The 18,877-nt window shown below is 44.7% G+C and overlaps 1 protein-coding gene across 1 annotated transcript; it reads right to left on the bottom strand.

Annotated features, from left to right (window-relative positions):
* Window positions 1–996: 996 nt before the first annotated feature.
* On the bottom strand, window positions 997–17,616 carry LOC140724018 (zinc-binding protein A33-like). Its single transcript, XM_073038508.1, has 5 exons — window positions 17,583–17,616; window positions 16,584–16,738; window positions 15,810–15,905; window positions 15,160–15,393; window positions 997–1,119 (listed from the first exon to the last, which is right to left on the bottom strand). Exons 1-5 carry the CDS (start codon window positions 17,614–17,616, stop codon window positions 997–999), a joined length of 642 nt encoding a protein of 213 aa, XP_072894609.1.
* Between the last annotated feature and the right edge of the window lie 1,261 nt (window positions 17,617–18,877).

The following is an 18,877-nucleotide window of genomic DNA, read 5'->3' as shown; positions in this document are numbered from 1 at the left end:
TCATCTTTAATCTGTTTCACTTTTAAATCTTTACTGTGACCAGTGAATATTTGGGGGTTCTTGTGCAAACTCCTCTGCATCCCGATGATCAGTAAAAAATCTTCTTTTTCCGTCATCCAAAACAATTATCAGTGTTGCTGAGTGGCGTAATATAAATTTGTATCCCTTTTCCCATAAAACATTTTTCGCTGGCTTAAATTTCTGCTTTCTCTTCAAAAGGTCATAACTTATATCAGGATAGAAAATAACTGCTTTCCCTTCTATCATCAATGGCTCATTTTTCTTTCTGGCATATTGGGCAGCCGCCTTCAGGATCTTTTCTTTACCTTGATATCTTAAGCATTTTATCAAGATTGGTCGTGGATTTTGATCTTAAAGCTCTGTGGACCCTTTCGATTTCAATCAACTGGGTTCCCTCTTCCATTTCCAAATTTTCCGGGATCCATTTTTCAAAAAATTTTATTGGATCCTCTCCCTCTATCCCTTCTTTTAAGACCAACAATTTTAATATTATTTCGTCTACTAAAATTTTCAAGCACGTCTATTTTTTCCAACAGTCGTTTTCTTTCTGATGTCCAGGCAAGAGTATTATCTTCCATTTTCTTCACTCTCAATAGTGTCTCCCGTTATTTCTTCCAGGTTTTTAACTTTCTTGTCCATTTTCTCCTGTTTTTTCACCATTTTATCAAACATAGCCTTCATATTTTTAATCTTTTTGTATTATTTTAATTTTTTTTAATTCTTTTAATTCATGCATTATTTGCACCAAAGGAGGAACTCTTATGTGTCCAGAATATCTTCCACCTCCAATCTCTTCCTGTTGTTCTTCTTTTACCTCATCTTCTTCATCTGTATGTTCCAGAGAATCCGAATCCACCGCGGGTTCATTCTCACTTCCGCTTCCAATGGGAGCTGGGATTTGTAGTTAAATTTGCTCATGTTTGCGCATGCCCTTTCCTGCGCGCACGCGCAGTTCCTGTTGTTCCTTCTTGGAGACTATTGATGCTGCGGGCGATTTCTGTTCTGTATCGCCGGATTGAGATGCTCTTGAGTCCGAGGGTTCTTCATGGTGGCCGGTTCAACTTGTACTACCTTCAAAGTAATCGTTTTCTTCTTTGTCTGTTTAGGAGGCATATCTAAGGAAAATCCTGAGTAGTTTAGACGTAGTTTTTAGGAAATATTTACTAACTTTTCTTCACTTAAACATTAATTTATTAGTTTTTTTTTACGGGAGAGCTGGATATCCGCGTCTCGATCCCACGTCATCACATGACGTCCCCTCCCCAAACAATTTGTGTGTGTTACTCTGCTTTAAATATACAAAATTATTTGGCCTCCACAGTTGCCTGTGGCAGATTCACTATCCTGTGGATAAAGGAATTCCTCCTCATCTCTGTCCTAAATGGACATCCCTATAGTCGGAGGCTGTGCTTACCGTTCTCGACCCACCCACATCCTCCCAACATCAACTCTCTCCAGACAGGTGTCAGAGAGATCTGGTGAGACCCTTCATCAGGACCTGTGTAGCTTGGATTACCAGCATCTGCAGATTTTCTCCTGTTTGATTTTTAAAGCAGAAGTTAAGAAGTAAACTTCTTGATTAGTCAGAGTCTCAAAACTTACGGGGAGGAAGCGGGAGAATAGGGTTGAGAGGGATAATAAATCAGCCATTCTTCTAAACTCCGGTGAGTACAGGCCCAGAACCATCAAACACTCCTCATATGTTAACTCTTTCATTCCCGGAATTATTCTTGTGCATCTTCTGGACCCCCTCCAATGCCAGTACATGTTTTCCGATAGAAGGGACCCAAAACTGCTCACAATACTCCAAGTGTGGTCTGACCAATGCCTTATTAAAACCTCAGAAATACATCCTTGCTCTTGTACTCTAATCCTCTCGAAATGAAAGCAAACATTGAGTTTGCCAATCTTACCACTGACACAAACTGCAAGTTAACCTTCAGGGAATACTGCACAAGGACACCCAAGTCCCTTTGCACCTCTGATTTTTGAATTTTGCCCTGTTTACAGAATTGTTTATGTCTTTATTCCTTTGACCAAAGTCGTACCTGCCTAAGTTTCTACCTGCCAAACTCTACCTGTGCTACAAGATGCTTATTACGTATACTGGTTCATTCAAATACGACCATAAGACAAAGCAGCAGAAGCCAGCCATTCGGCCCTTTGAATCTGCTCCGCCATTTTATCATGAGCTGATCCATTCTCCCATTTAGTGCCACACCCCCACCGTCTCACCATGACCTTTGATGCCCTGGCTACTCAGATACCTATCAATCTTTGCCTTAAATACACCCAATGACCTGGCCTCCACTGCCGCAAGAAATTCACAGATTCACCACCCTCTGGCTAAAAAAATTTCTTCACATCTCCGTTCTGAACGGTCGCCCTTCAATCCTTAAGTCATGCTCTCTCGTACTGGACTCCCCCACCATGGGAAACAATTTGCCACATCCACTCTGTCCATGCTCTTTAACATTCGAAATGTTTCTGTGAGGTTCCCTCTCATTCCAAGTGAGGTCTTACCATTGCATTATAGAGCCTCAACATCACATCCCTGCTCCTATACTCTATTCCTCTAGAAATGAATGCCAACATTGCATTCGCCTTCTTCACCACCGACTCAACCTGGAGGTTAACCTTAAGGGTATCCTGCACGAGCACTCCCAAGTCCCGTTGCAATTCAGAACTTTGAATTCTCTCTCCATTTAAATAATAGTCTGCCCATTTATTTCTTCTACCAAAGTGCATGACCATACACTTTTCAACTTTGTATTTCATTTGCCACTTCCTTGACCATTCTCCCAATCTATCCAAGTCTCTCTGCAGACTCTGTTTCCTCAGCACTACCGTCCCCTCCACCTATCTTTGTATCATCAGCAAACTTAGCCAAAAAGCTATCTATTCTATAATCCAAATCGTTGATATACAACGTAAAAAGAAGCGGCCCCAACACGGACCCCTGTGGAACACCACTGGTAACTGGCAGACAACCAGAATGGGATCCTTTATTCCCACTCTCTGTTTCCTGCCTATCAGCCAACGCTCTATCGACGTACGTAATTTTCCCATAATTCCATGGGCTCTTATCTTGTTTAGCAGCCTCATGTGTGGCACTTTGTCAAAGGCCTTCTGAAAATCCAAATACACAACATCCACTGCATCTCCCTTGCCTAGCCTACTTGTAATTACCTCAAAAAATTTCAATGGGTTTGTCAGCAGGATTTATCTTTAAGGAAACCACGCTGAGTTTGGCCTATCTTGTCATATGCCTCCAGGTACACCGTAACCTCATCCTTGACAATTGACTCCAGAAACTTCCCAACCATTTCTCAAGCTAACAGGTCTATAATCCACTTTTTGCTTCCTTACCCCTTTCTTAAATACCAGAGTGGCATTTGCAATCTTCCACTCCTCTGGAACCATGCCAGCATCTATTGACTTTTGAAAGATCATTGCTAATGCCTCCGCGATCTCTACAGCTACTTCCTTCAAAACACAAGGGTGCATTCTATCTGGTCCTGGAGATTTATCTACCTTTAGACTATTCAGCTTCCTGAGTACTTTCTCTGTCGTAATTGTGACTGCGCACACTTCTCTTCCCTGACACCCTTGAGTGTCCGGTATACTGCTGATATCTTCCTCAGTGAGGACAGATGAAAATACTCGTTCAGTTCTTCAGCCATCTCCTTATCTCCCATTACAATTTCTCCAGCATCATTTTCTATCTGTCCTATATCCACTCTCACCTGTTTTTTATTCATTATATACTTGAAAAATCTTTTAGTATCTTCTTTGATATTATTTGCTAGCTTCCTTTCATAGTTTATCTTTTCCCTCTTAATGGCCTTCTTAGTTTCCTTTTGTAAGCTTTTAAAAACTTCCCAATCCTCTGTCTTCCTAATATTTTTTGTTTCCTTGAATGCCCTCTCCTTTGCTTTTACTTTGGCTTTCACTTCTCTTGTCAGTCACGGTCACATCCTTTTTCCATTCGAAAATTTCTAATTTTTTGGAATATATCTGTCTTGCACATTCCTCACTTCTCACATAAACTCCAGCCACTGCTGCTCTGCCGTCCTCCCGCTAGTGTCCCTTTCCAGTCAAATTTGGCCAGTTCCTCTCTCATGCCACTGTAATTTCCTTTACTCCACTGCAATACCGACACATCGGATTTCGGCTTCTCTTTCTCAAATTTCACAGTGAACTCAATCATGTTACGATCACTGCGTCCTAACGGTTCCTTCACCTCAATCTCTCTAATCACCTCTGGGTCATTACACAATATCCAATCCAGTATCTCTGATCCCCTGGTGGGCTCAACAACAAGCTGTTCTGAAAAGCCATCTCGTAGACATTCTACAAATTCTCTCTCTTGAGATCCAGTGTTGACCTGATTTTCCCAATCCACTTGCAAGTTAAAATCCCCCACAATTATCATAACACTGCCCTTCTGGCAAACCTTTTCTATTTCCTGTTGTAGTTTGTAGTCCACCTCACTGCAGCTGTTAGGAGGCCTGTAGATAACTGCCATCAGGGTTCTTTTACCCCTGCGATTTCTTAGCTCAACCCATAAAGATTCTGCACCTTCCGATCCTATGTCACCTCTTTCTAATGATTTAATATCATTTCTTACCAATAAAGCCACGCCACCCCCTCTGCCTACCTGCCTATCCTTCCGATACACAGTGTATCCTTGGACGTTCAGCTCTCAGAGACATGCATCCTTTAGCCACGTCTCGGTGATGGCCACAAAATTATACCTGCCAATCTGTAGCTGTACGATAAGATCACCCACCTTATTCCTTATGGTGTGTGTATTTAAGTATAATACCTTAAGTCCAGTATTTGGTACTTTTTGTTTTCATTGCACTGCAACTCATCCCATTGGCTACAAATTTGCCCCATCACCTGCCTGTCCTTCCTGACATCTTTACTGCTCACTATCTTAGATTTATTTCTGTTTCCCCCTCCACCACTCTATCATTCCGTTTTCCCATACCCCTGCCAAATTAGTTTAAACCCTCCCTAACAGCTCTATTAAACATTCCCGCTATGGTTCAGGTGTAACCCGTCCTTTTTGAACAGGTAATACTTCCCCCTGAAGAGATCCCAATGATCCAAGAATCTGAAGCCCTGCCCCCTGCACCAGTCTCTCAGCCACGCATTCATCTGCCTGATCCTACTATTCTTGCCCTCGCTAGCACGTGGCACAGGTAGCAATCCTGAGATTACTACCCTGGAGGTCCTGCTTCTCAGCTTCATTCCTAACTCCCGGAAATCTCTCTTCAGGACCTCCTCCCTTTTCCTCTCTATGTCATTGGTACCAACATGTACCAAGACAGCTGGCTGCTCGCCCTCTCCCTTCAGAATATTCTGTACCCGATCCGAGACATCTCGTACCCTGGCACCTGGGAGGCAGCACACCATGCGGGTATCTCTACCAGGCTGACAGAATCTCCTGTCTGTTCCCCTGACTATGGAATCCCCTATGACTACCGCATTCCTCTTCTCCCTCCTTCCCTCCTGCACAACAGCGCCAGGCTCAGTGCCAGCTACCCGGTCACCGTGGCCGTCCCCTGTCAGGTCATCCCCCTCAACGGCATCCGAAACGATATACTTGTTGCTGAGGGGGGCAGCCACAGGGGTGCTCTCCACTATCCGGGCATTTCCCTTCCCTCTCCTGACAGTCACCCAGTTTTCTGACTCCTGTAGCCTAGGGATGACTACCTCCCTGTAGCTCCTGTCTATCACCTCTTCATTTTCTCTAATAAGCAGTAGGTCATCAAGCTGCAGCTCCAGATCCCTAACACGGTCTCCGAGGAGCTGCATCTCGATTCACCTGGTGCAGATGCGGCTATCAGGGAGGCTGGAGGTCTCCCAGGATTCCCACATCTGACACCCTGAACAAAGCACTAACCCTGCAGACATGCTACCTAATTCTACAGGAATGAAACAAAGAAAGATAGGTCTACTCACCCACTTACTTCGCCAAATACACAAACTTTTTAAACCATTGGCTAATGTGCTCTGCTTTTCCCCCGTCCGTCCAGGCCGATTTGCCAAGGGGAGAAAAAGAGTCGGTGCCTCGCTCTCTCTTCCCGTTACCGCCTAAGCCCGTTGAGCCAAAGCCCTGCACTCTGCTGCCACCCACTCCGCTGCCCGCTGTATAGGGTGGTCATCTTTTCAAATTCTCCGCGCCGTCCTGCGCAGTCTCGCCGTTCTTGTACGCAAAGTTTTTTTTTAAAAAACTGCCTTCCTTCAGAATTTAGCTCCCACGCCGCCCTTCTTGTCCCAATCTAAAAAAAAAACACTTTCAGTCCTGTATTCATCAGCCTATTCCACACTGTCCACATCAAATTCAGCAAGGCCTTTGATGTCGATGATAGACCACACTTGGAGCGTTGTCTGCATTTCCGGTTCCCAAATATGGGGAGGATGTCATTACACTGGACAGGAGGCTTCAGGAGGATGTTACCAGGCCTGGGGGCTTGGGTTAAACGCAGAGAGTGGATAAGATAGATAGATAGATAGATAGATACTTTATTCATCCCCATGGGGAAATTCAACATTTTTTCCAATGTCTCATACACTTATTGTAGCAAAACTAATTACATACAATACTTAACTTAGTAAAAATATGATATGCATCTAAAATCACCCTCTCAAAAAGCATTAATAATAGCTTTTAAAAAGTTCTTAAGTAGTTTACTTAAATACATTGAGTCCTAACCCCGGCACTTTAACATATCTTACTCCTGGCAGTTGAATTGTAAAGTCGAATGGCATTGGGGAGTATTGATCTCTTCATCCTGTCTGAGGAGCATTGCATCGATAGCAACCTGTCGCTGAAACTGCTTCTCTGTCTCTGGATGGTGGTATGCAGAGGATGTTCAGGGTTTTCCATAATTGACCGTAGCCTACTCAGCGCCCTTCGCTCTGCTACCGATGTTATACTCTCCAGTACTTTGCCCACGACAGAGCCCGCCGTCCTTACCAGCTTATTAAGACGTGAGGCGTCCCTCTTCTTAATGCTGACTCCCCAACACGCCACCACAAAGAAGAGGGCGCTCTCCACAACTGACCTATAGAACATCTTCAGCATCTCACTACAAACATTGAATGACGCCAACCTTCTAAGGAAGTACAGTCGACTCTGTGCCTTCCTGCACAAGGCATCTGTGTTGGCAGACCAGTCTAGCTTCTCGTCTAACTGTACTCCCAGATACTTGTAGGTCTTAACCTGCTCCACACATTCTCCATTAATGATCACTGGCTCCATATGAGGCCTAGATCTCCTAAAGTCCACCACCATCTCCTTGGTCTTGGTGATATTGAGACGCAGGTAGTTTGAGTTGCACCATATCACAAAGTCCTGTATCAGTTTCCTATACTCTTCCTCTTGTCCATTCCTGACACACCCCACTATGGCCGTGTCATCAGCGAACTTCTGCACATGGCAGGCTATTCAGCTGTACTGTAGGATGTTCAGGTATGACCCGTTATCGAGGTAAATAATTCATAAGGAGCTTAAATAACGTTTGTTTTTCCAAGAAATGGGAGTACAGAACCAGAGGCCTCAGATTGAAAGTGAGATGGGAAATTTTTCTGAGTGGTCTATTGGGTAATATTCTCATGGAGAGGGAGGTTGGTAAATGGAATTTGACCTCAGACGCTGTAGAAACAGGTAAAAATAAAATATTTTAAAATAAATTTGGACAGGTGCACAGAAGGGAAATGGTTAAAGGTTAAACACACACAAGAACTTTTTAAAAGCTATTATTAATGCTTTTTGAGAGAGTGATTTAGATGCATATCATATTTTGACTGAGTTAAGTATTGGTTGTAATTAGTTTTGCTACAATAAGTGTATGGGACATTGGAAAAAAATGTTGAATTTCCCCACGGGGATGAATAAAGTATCTATCTATCTAAAAATGGGCCATGCTCAAGAAGACACCTTAGTCTTGCAGATTGATGAAGTGGGCCGTGAGTTCAACATCCATCAAACCCTCCCAGATCTTCCTCCTGAGGAATCTCACCCCGGAGTCTGTCTGTGAAGTGTTGATGTGACGTCACGTCAGAGGGCAGCTCAGTGCCACAGAACAGAAAGACTGGGTAAGGACGGCAGATTTCAATCCTAAATGGGAATTTGTGCATATTTCTGTGGCCGTGTGACACACTCTGATAGTATATTGTGTGTGTGTGTGTGTGTGTGTCTGTGTGTGTGTCTGTGTGTGTGTATGTGTGTGTGTGTGTGTGTGTGTGTGTGTGTGTGTGTGTGTGTGTGTGTGTGTGTGTGTGTGTGTGTGTGTGTGTTGATTGTGGTAAATATTCGTCTGGTGTGTATACACATTGAAGGAGAGTGTGCATATTGAAGAATTTGTATGTTACAGTGTGCCATCACATGTCTGGTGTGTGTTGACAATGTGTCACATGTGATTGAGTTGTTTAAATGAATAAATGACTGTCTCTGAAGAGACTGGTTTCCAGGTTACTGAGGGAAATAACAACTGAGGCTGTGACTACAATCTGCCAGTCCTTCCTGTGTATGTGTGTGAGGGAGCTTTGCCAGGCCGTTATGCTGTGTGTGCTTCTCCCGAGATGAAATCTTGACCCATGTCAATGCTTGTTGGTGTGTCCGAGCTCATTCTCACAATGCTTTGATGTAGTGGTCTGATCACCATAAGACATAGGAGCAGAATTAGGCCATTTGCCCATCGAGTCTGCTCCGCCATTCAGTCATGGCTGATCCTTTTGTTCCCTCCTCAGCCCCCCTGCCTTCTCCCCGTAACCTTTGATACTGTGTCCAATCTAGAACCTATCAAGCTCTGCCTTAAATGCACACAATAAGTTCCACAAATTCACCAGCTGCTGGCTCAAATTTGTTCACATGTGCTTTAAATAGATGCCCCTCTAATTTGAGGCTGTGCCCTGTTGTCCTAAACTCCACCACCATGGGAATCATCCTTTCCACATCTACGTTGTCTAGGACTTTCAACATTCAAAATGTTTCAATGAGATCCCCCCTCATCTTTCTAAATTCTATCGAGTACAGACACAGAACTATCAAACGTTCCTCGTATGATAACCCTTTCATTCCCGGATACATCCTTATGAAATGAACCCTCTGCAATGTCAACACATCTTTTCTTAGAAAATTGTTCACAATACTCAAGGTGAGGCTTCACCAGTGCCTTATCAAGCCTCAGCATCACATCCCTGCTCTTGAATTGAATGCTCTATAAATCCCTTGAATTGAATACTAGCGTTGGATTTGCCTTCCTCACCATTGACTCTACCTGCAAGTTAACCTTTAGTGTGTTCTGCAGAATGACTGCTAAGTCCATTTTCATCTCAGCATTTTGGGTTTTCTCCCCATTTGAAAAAAAAAATCCGCACATTATTTCTACGACCAAAGTGCATGACCATGCATTTTACAACACTGTATATCATTTGCCACTTTCTTTCCCATTCTCCTCATTCAAGTCCTTGTCCAGCCTAACTGTTTCCTCAACACTACTGGCCCCTCCACCAATCTTTGTATCATATGCAAACTTGGAAACAAAGCCATCTACTCCAGGACAACAGGGTATGACTTCAGGATTGAAGGACTTCCTTTTAGAACTGAGATGCGGAGAAATTACTTTAGTCAGTGTGTGGAAAATCTGTGGAATTTGTTGCCACAAGTGGCTGTTAAGGCCAAGTCATATTTAAGTCAGAGAGGATAGGGTCTTGATTAGCCAGGGCATCAAAGGGTATAGGGTGAAAGCAGGGGAGTGGGGATGACCGGAAAAATTGGATCTGCCCATGACTGAATGGTGGAGCAGACTCGATGGGCTGAATGACCTACTTCTGCTCCTATATCTTATGGTCTATTTCATCTGCTAAATCTTGATATACAGCCTAAAATGAAGGTGTCCTAACACTGACCCCTGTGGAACACAAGTCACTGGCACTCAACCAGAAAAGGATCCCTTTACTCTCATTCGCTGTTTCCTACCAATCAGTCAATGTCCTAACCATGCCTGTAACTTTTCGGTAATACCATGGCCTCTTAACCTGGTTACCACCTTCATGTGTGGCACCTTGTCAAAGGCCTTCTGAGATTCCAAATATACAACATCCACTGCATCCCCTTTATCTATCCTGCTTGTAATCTCCTCAAAGAATCCAACAGGTTTGTCAGGCAGGATATTCCCTTAACAGAGCAATGCTGACTTGTCCTGTCTTGTCCAGTGTCACCAAGTATTCCATAACCTCATACTTAACAGTTGAGTCCAATTTCTTCCCAACCACAGAGGTGAGGCGAACTGGTCTGTAATTTCCTTTGTGTTACCTTCCCTCTTACTTAAAGAGTAATTTTCCAGCCCTCTGGCACCATGCCAGGGTCCAATAATTTTTGGGAGATCATTTCAAATGCCTCCACAATGTCAAAACCTTTTTCAGAACACTAGGGTGCAGTTCATCTGGTCCGGGTGATTTATGTACCTTTAGGTCTTTCAGCTTTTTGAGCACCTTCTCCCTTGTAACAGTAACTGCACTCACTTCTCTTCCCTCGGACCCTTCAACACCGGGCACAGTGTTAGTGTCTTCCACGGTGAAGACTGGTGCAAAATATTTGGTTTATCTGCCATCTCTTTATCCCGCGTTATTATATATCCGGCCTCATTTTCCAGCGGTCCTATATCCACTCTCATCTCTGTTTTATTTTTTTTACAATACTTGAAAAACAATTTGGTATTGTTTGCTAACTTGTTTTACAAAGACAGGTGTGTAAAAAGGGCCTGAAGGATCATTGGAGACCAGAGTCACCCCAACCACAAACTGTACCAGTTGCTACCATCCGGGATACGGTACCACAGCATAAATGCCAGGAGCAACAGGCTCGGGGACAGCTTCTTCAACCAGGCCATCAGACTGATTAACTCATGCTGACACATCTGTATTTTTATGTTATATTGACCAGCATGTTATACATATTATTCATCATAAATTACTATAAATTGCGCATTGCATATTTAGATGGAGACGTAACGTAAAGATTTTAATCCTCATGTATATGAAGATGTAAGTAATAAAGTCAATTTAAATCAATTTCTTGTTTATTTCTTCCCATCCAATCATCCTTTCAGTTCCTCTCTGTAGATATTTACAAGCTTCCCAATCCTCTGTCTTCCTACTAATTTTTGTTTAGTTGTATGCCCTCTCTTTTGCCTTTACAATAACTTGTCTTCCCTTATCAGCCACGGTTTTACTATTTTGCCATTTGAGTATTTATTTATTTTTGGAATACATCTATCCTTCACCTCTCACATTCTCCCAGAAACTGACACAATTTCTGCTCTTCTCTCATCCCTGCCGGCATCTCCTTCCAATTTACTTTGGCCAACTCCTCTCTCAGACCACTGTAATTTCTTTCACTCCTCTGAAATACTACAATGTCAGACTTCACTTTCTCCGTACCAAATTTCAAGTTGAACTCAGTCATGTTGTGAGCACTGCTTCCTAAGCTTTCTTTTAACTACTCACCTCTGGTTCAATACATAACATCCAATCCAATAGAGCTGTTCCCCGAGTAGGCTCAACGACAAACTGCTCTAGAAAGCCATCACATTGCTTTCAACAAACTCACTCTCTTGAGATCCTTTACCAACCTGATTTTCCCAATTGACCTGCATGTTGAAATCTCCCATGATTATCATAACATTGTCCTTTTCATCAACCTTTTCTATTTCCAGTTGTAATCTGTGGGCCTCAGCCCACTGACTGTTGGGAGGCCTGTATATGACTGGTGTCAGTGTCATATTTACTTTTGCAGTTTCTTACCTCAATCCACAAAATTCAACATCTTCCAATCCTATGTCACATCTTGCTGCTGATTTACCAGCAGAGCCACGTCACCCCCTCACCCGACCTTCCTATACCACCGATACATTGTGTAACCTTGGACATTCAGCTCCCAACTACAACCATCCTTCAGCCACGATTCCGTGATACCTGACAATCGGTAATATTGCAACAAGATCATCCACCTTATTTCTCATACTCCATGCATTGAGATATAACACTTTGTGTACTGTATCTGCTCCCCTTTTTAATTCTGCATGCCTAATGCACTGATACTCACCTTGCTGGCAGCAATTTTCTCCTCTCATCTGTCCGCCATATCAGACAGTCTGACTGCACGCTATCTTTGCATTTTTACCATCAGTCCTATCCCTTCACTCCACTTCCAACCCCGCACCCCACCAAATTAGTTGAAACCCTCCCAAACAACTCTATCAAACCTCTCTGTGAGAATATTGTTCTCCCTCGGGTCGAGGTGCAACCCATCCCTTTTGAGCAGGTCATTCCTCCACCAGAACAGATCCCGATGATCCAAGAACCTGAATCCCTGTCCCCAGCACCACCTTCTCAGCCATGTTTATCTGTCAAATTATCCTGTTTCTACCCTCACCAGCACGTGGCACAGGCAGCAATCCAGAAATTACTACCCTGGGGGTGCTGCTTCTGAGCTTTCTACCAAGCTAGCCAGATTCTTTTCAGGACCTCTTTGTTTTTACTTCCGATGTAATTGGTCCCAAAATGCAACAAGTTATCTGGCTGTTTTCCTTCCCTCTCTAAAATGCTGCAGACACGATCGGAGACATCCCTGACCTTGGCACATTCGGGTGTCCAATTCCCGTCCATATATTCTCCTGTCTGTCTCCTGACAATTGAGTCCCCTGTCCCTACTGCTCCCCTCTTCTGCCTCTAACAACAGTGAGAGTTGTGGTTCCAGAAGGGGGAAGACCCGTGTCAGTCAGAGTCTGCACTCACAGGGCACAGAGGACAATCCCTGTCACCACACTGATACTCGCTTTTATTCCCTACAATATCATCAAGTCAGTATTAAATTCCCAGCTCCTGTGGTAGATTCAAACTCATGTCCTGGTGTGTTCATGCAGTGTGTCTGGGATCAGGACACAGTGGTTCATCTGCCAGTCCCGTGTATTGGTTGTATCGTGACCCTGTGCTGGTGTGTTCAGGGGTCTGACATCTTCAGCTGACCATGTGACAGCGATGCCTCCCAGTCGGTGGGGTTGATGTGAAATAAACTTCAGTTCCCCTTCAGTCCATTATCACAGCCAATCCTTGCTTCAGCTTATAAATTAATTGTGTTTCATGAATAAGTAAAAATGAATCTTTGTAAGTTTTACCTCGGTTAATGGCATCAAGTGTTTCTCTCAGCACTGTGTTCAACAAATAGGGGTGATCGAATTTTTCAACCGGTAGGGCCTCATCTGTCACTGACAATTCCTGGACATTGTCACTGATTCTGTAAATATTAAACTGCTGGTGATAAACTGGAATTTTGAACTATTTTACAAATCCATAAAGGGTTTCAGTAAAGAGCCTGTCCTACCTCCTGTTTCGATGAGCTTCCTCCTGAAATAAATAAAAGCACAAATCTGATTAGACTTGGACTTAATGTCCACATCCTGAATTTCATCCAAATCATTACAAGGTGTTGAAAATTCCCAGTCCCACAGTCACAAACACACACCAGCAATACAAAACCACGGGGAAAATTACAGGGAAAGTTTCTGAAATTCAGACCATTACTGAGAGGATGAAACTGACAGGGAAGACAGGACAGGCTGTGCATTACCATCTGGATAAAGCGTCAGAATGATAAAATTGAACAATTTAAGATTAGTGATGGATTTGATTGCGCGAAGGTGGAAAAAGTACCTCATTATGGCGAACACGAGAGGACACAGGTGCTTGGAAGTAGTACGGAGGAGATGTCAGGAGTAAGTTTTTTGGAATGGGTGGAATGAGCTGCCGGCAATGAAGGTGGAGGTGGATGCGATAGGGTCTTTCAAGAGACTCCCACACAGGTACATGGAGATTAGAAAAATAGAGAGCTATGGGTAACTCGAGGTAATTTCTAAAGGGAATACATGTTTGGCACAGCATTGTGGGCCAAAGAGACTGTATTGTGCTGTAGGTTTTCTTTGTTTCTATGTTTCTATTTATGGGGAGACCTTCAGTCAAAGATAAAATGCCAGGTGGTTTTTAATAAATCCCACAAGAAATTTAGTGAAGAGGATGTGGAACTCCGTGCCACAGGAGTGGTTGAAATGGAACAGCAGAGATTGAATGTAATGGGGAGGCTGGATAAACACGTGAGGGACCAGAGAGTTCGGGGCACTGTTGCTGGGTGCGGTGAGTAGGTGGCAGGAGGTTTGTGCAGAGGGGAAATTGATAGAAGATGGACCGAATGGCCTGCTCATGACAGAGAACGGGACACAATCCCATGTAAAAATAATTCGAGAAAGTAGAGACAGTGAAAGTTTCCGTAATCTGATGGAAACCGGATATGGAGGCTAAGTCTGATGTGTGGGTCACATTCTTTGTACTCACTGATTGACAGAGAGACCCTCACACCCACCTCACCACACACTCACAGCCTGTGACTAGAACTGGGTGTTAATGGGAGTTTTAGAGGATATTTAATGTTCTAATTAAGGACACAATCAGCAGCTCTGTGTTATGATCAGAGTAAATCATTTCAGAGAAGATTACATTCTGTTCTGGGATGTACAGAAGTTGTGGAAGTCCAGTTTTTGGAAAACATCAACCCTGAATAGTTGCATCAATTGTCTGGTGAGAAACAGTTTACTGCTATTTGTAAATGCTGTGTGTAGGAGCAACACGTCAGTTTTCTGTCTGCGTTGTATTCTGTGTTAGGTGTTTATTACGATAACCAGTCAGGTGAGTGGGGACATCGTAAAAGTGAAGGGAATAAGTTACATATTCATACTTTGTTCTGTGTTGTTTTGATCCTGGGACTGGCAGATGCCATATCTTTTGTTGACCGATTAATTGCAGTTTAATTTATGATTAATAATGCTGAAATTTCATCGCTTAAATATTGTATGTTGCTGATAAAGGATCGAATATCTGTCTCCGACATTTTAGAATGTCATTAGCGGAGTGATTGGAGGTTCGTCATGCAAGGAGAACACTCTGTGTGAGGTCACCAGCAGCGGCAATTGATTAGGTTGAATTGGCCGCTGTGCTGTGTTTATTTCAAACATACCACTGTTCATTTAGTTCAATTTGACAGAAATAAATTGAAATGTAATCCCTCACCTTGAGAAACATCACACTGTCTTTTTGATCCATCTGTTCCTTTAACTTAGTGATTTCCTCCTGAATAATCCTTATATTCTCTTGAATCTTAAGAAGACTTTTCTCCATTGGGTTGAGAATCCTCTTCTCTTCTTCCCTGAGATCCCCGAGTAAGCTCTGCTCTTTCTCAGTGATAATCTGGCGCAGTTCAGCAAACTGGGATGTGATGTGGGTCTGAACACTGTGTGACTGTTCCTGTCGAATAAAAGGTGAAGATTAATATACTGCATTGCTGTGTTGTATTTCCTTATGACATTAAGGTGACCATTCGGCCCATTGGGGTCCATACTACTTCTGAGACATTCCCGTCAACCCCATTCCCTCACGTTTTCCTGAAACCTATTCCCCCCATTGACCCATTAACCCCCACCTGATTCACATATACCCTCCCCCACCTTCACAGGGTTAATTGTAATTAACCATTTAACCAGCATGTTCTTGGGATGTGTCTAAAACCGTCATGGCCACAGGGAGAGCATGCAAACTCCACACAGATGGCAGCAGAGGTCAGGATCGAACCCAGGTCACTGGAGCTGCGATTCTCGGCTATTCTGCATTAAATGGAGCAAAACTCGACAGTAATATCAGAAATTCCGCTCAGGAAGCCTCACCCGAACTCCGGAAATCTTCTCTTTCTGTTGCTGCTCTTTTTCCTGGAAGTCTGATTTCTTTTTTGTGAGAGAGTCTAAGGAAGATTTTAGCTGATCCTGGAAGTCAGAGAGTGAAGGAAATAGAAAAAAAGATGCATCAAAAGAAACAGGTGATCAAACCCGATTATCGCACAAAATGCCGGAGGAACTCAGTGGGTCAGGCAGCATCTATTCAGGGGAAATAAACAGTCGGTGTTTCGGGATGAGACCCTTCATTAGGACTGGGAAGGAATGGGACAGAAGCCAGAATAAAAAGGTTGGGGATGAGAACCAGCTGACAGGTGACGGGTGAGACAACGTGAGGGGGAACGTGGGGGAGGGTGATGAAGTGAGAAGCTGGGAGGGGACTGGTGGAAGAGGTAAAGGGCTGGAGAAGAAGGAATCAAAAACGAGAGGACAATCGACCATGGGAGAAACGGGAGGAACTGGGCTGTTTGCGGCCCTGAATGGTGACGAGGGAGGAGGTTAGGAGTCAGGTGTAGCACTTGTCCCGCTTGCAGGTGTCGGTGCCAGGAGAGAGATCAGTGGGGAGGAGCGAGTGGATCAGGGCGATACCTTACGGGGAGCGATCCGTATGGAGAGCGGAGAGTTGCGGGGTGCGGAGTTGGGCTGTGGGACGGAGAGATGCTAAAATCCCGTTAGAGATGGCGGAAGTTGCAGAGGGTCGTGTGACAAGTGTGATGGTATGTAGGACAAATGAAATATTTTAAGTATTAAGCTAACGTTAGTTTTTACCTTGTAGATTTTAACAGCTTCTTTAATGGGCATGAAGCGGTGCTCTCTGTGTTCCTGCGCCACTGCACAGACCAGACAGATCAGTGTCTTGTCCGTTTCACAAAACAGCTTCAGCTCTTCCTCATGTTCCTCGCAGTGAAGTTTTCTTGCCTTCCCTTTCGGATTCAGATTCAGATTTCGAGCTTTTTCAGCCAGATTTGCTAAGGCCCGATTCACCCTGAGGGTGCGGTCAGCAAACACCGCTCTACATTCCGGGCAGGAGTTTCTCTGCTCCCTTTCCCAACACCGTGTGATACAAGAGCGACAGAAGTTGTGTCCACACTCCAGTGACATCGGATCGGTGAAGAAATCCAGGCAGATGGGACAAATTACCTCCTCGGTCCAACTCTCGGCCTGTCCTTTCGAAGCCATGTTAACTCCCAGCACTTCCTGATTCAGAATGCTTTCACTTTCGGGGAGCTGCGATCCCCTGCAGTACCGCGATTGTCCACTACGCGCGCTGCAGACTCAGGGAATGAACATTCTGCTGCTGGATGTGTTCAGTGGAAATTCTGGCTATTTCCATGTTAGTGTGGGATCAACAACAAATTAAACAGGGAAAAGATAAGAAAACGCCCAATGGACTGTCTAATCCCGGCGACGAGCGTAGGTGAGTTGGCCATATGCCCAGCAACCCCATCTCGTAAACACCTAGAGCGACAAAAAAAGTTAGCTGTATGCCCAAAGGCCCCATCGCTCCGATCGGAAGGACCTTTCCGGATCGAGATCCTTCATCTGAACTGTCTCAACCCGAAATGCCGATTGTCCATTTCCCTCCACAGATGCTGCCCGACCCGCTGAGTTCCTCCAGCAGCTCGTTTTTTATCTTTCTCCAGGTCTAAGAGAGTCAGAGTGGAGTGTAAAACGGTGGATAAGTAAACAGTGAAAACATGCCATTAAGCTGGGGATGCGGAGAGAATATTGTGCTGTGAGGAGAGAGATGCAGTGGTGATGACCGACCTGTGGCTGCAGGAAAAAGCACAGGACTGGACATTCTACGTCACAGGGTGGAAAATGTTATTTTTTCGGTAAGGTCCTGATTTCAACAGCCCTTCGTGAGAAAAACTTCGTGACTTGACCCATGTCTCCAATAGAAGGCCTGGTCTCCTTCACTCTGGGCACAGATCAGATGTTGATACTTTTTTTGTATCAAAGTAAGCTTTATAAGCTTTATTCAGAATGATAAAACGTGCCAATACCTTTACCCAATGAATTTACATTCGTTCTCTATGGGGTCTGTTGTCGCTCATGTGCCCCCTGGGGTGGTGAACAATAATTGAGAGGCTTCCTCAGCAAACACGGCCTCTCCTAGTCGAGCAGTAGAGCGACCCGATAGTACCAATGGTGTCCCTGTAGTCTGGAATGTGCCAGTCGGCAGCATTCCTGTACGACAGGGGTTCCCAAACATTTTTTTAATGCCAAAGACCGATACCAGTAACCGTGGACCCCAGGTTGGGAACCGCTGCTCTCCGGACATCTCGGTGTGATGGCAGGCCAACAAGTTTCGAGTCTTTCCCCGAGTTGATGATCTTCCAGCAGCACTCGCTGTCCGTTTTCCTGCGCGTCCTGGGAACAGCCCGAGGATCAGTGAGCCTTCTATCACGCAGCTGATGTGGCACAGGCCCTTGCATTTTTCTCCACAGATCTTCGCCAGCCCACAGTCCGCAAAGAGGTGAGTGAACGTCTCGTCTCCACTGCAGTAATCTCGGGGCAGCGCGCTGTGGGACTGATCTCCGGGCATGCAGCGAGGATCAGACTGGGAGGGGCCCTCTCGTCTCCACTGCAGTAATCTCGGGGCAGCGCGCTGTGGGAGTGATCTCCGGGCATGCAGCAAGGATCAGACTGGGAGGGACCCTCTCGTCTCCACTGCCGTAATCTCGGGGCAGCGCGCTGTGGGAGTGATCTCCGGGCATGCAGCAAGGATCAGACTGGGAGGGGCCCTCTCGCCGCCAGACAAGTAAGGTCTTGGTGCCTGTTGGTGAGATCTGGTGATGAGACATTCTCCCAGATGGTCTGGACTGTCTGCTCAGGGAACCACTCCACTGTGTCCATCCAGTCCTTCTCCTGCAGTAACTGCAGGACATTCCGTGCTGACCACTGTCTGGTGTTCTTGTGGTCAGAGCTGCTGGTCTGAAAGAACTGTCACCAGTTTCATTAACACTAGGTTCACATGGAGAAGCTTCCTGATTGAGACAGACACAGTATCACAGGGTATTTACAGGGTAGGGGCAGGAATGATGTTTCTCCTGGCTGGG

Source organism: Hemitrygon akajei, unplaced genomic scaffold (assembly GCF_048418815.1).
Source record: "Hemitrygon akajei unplaced genomic scaffold, sHemAka1.3 Scf000152, whole genome shotgun sequence".
NCBI lineage: Eukaryota > Metazoa > Chordata > Chondrichthyes > Myliobatiformes > Dasyatidae > Hemitrygon > Hemitrygon akajei.
Note: the sequence above shows the minus strand (reverse complement) of the source record. Positions and strands in the feature narration are given on the sequence as shown.

Coding starts and splice junctions, on each gene's coding strand:
- LOC140724018 (XM_073038508.1), bottom strand. CDS start 17,616: ATGTCCAGTCCTGTGCTTTTTCCTGCAGCCACAG. Junction 15,394..15,809: donor AGAAGATTTCCGGAGTTCGG/GTGAGGCTTCCT, acceptor TTTATTCGACAG/GAACAGTCACACAGTGTTCA. Junction 1,120..15,159: donor ACAGTGTGATGTTTCTCAAG/GTGAGGGATTAC, acceptor CCTCCTAAACAG/ACAAAGAAGAAAACGATTAC.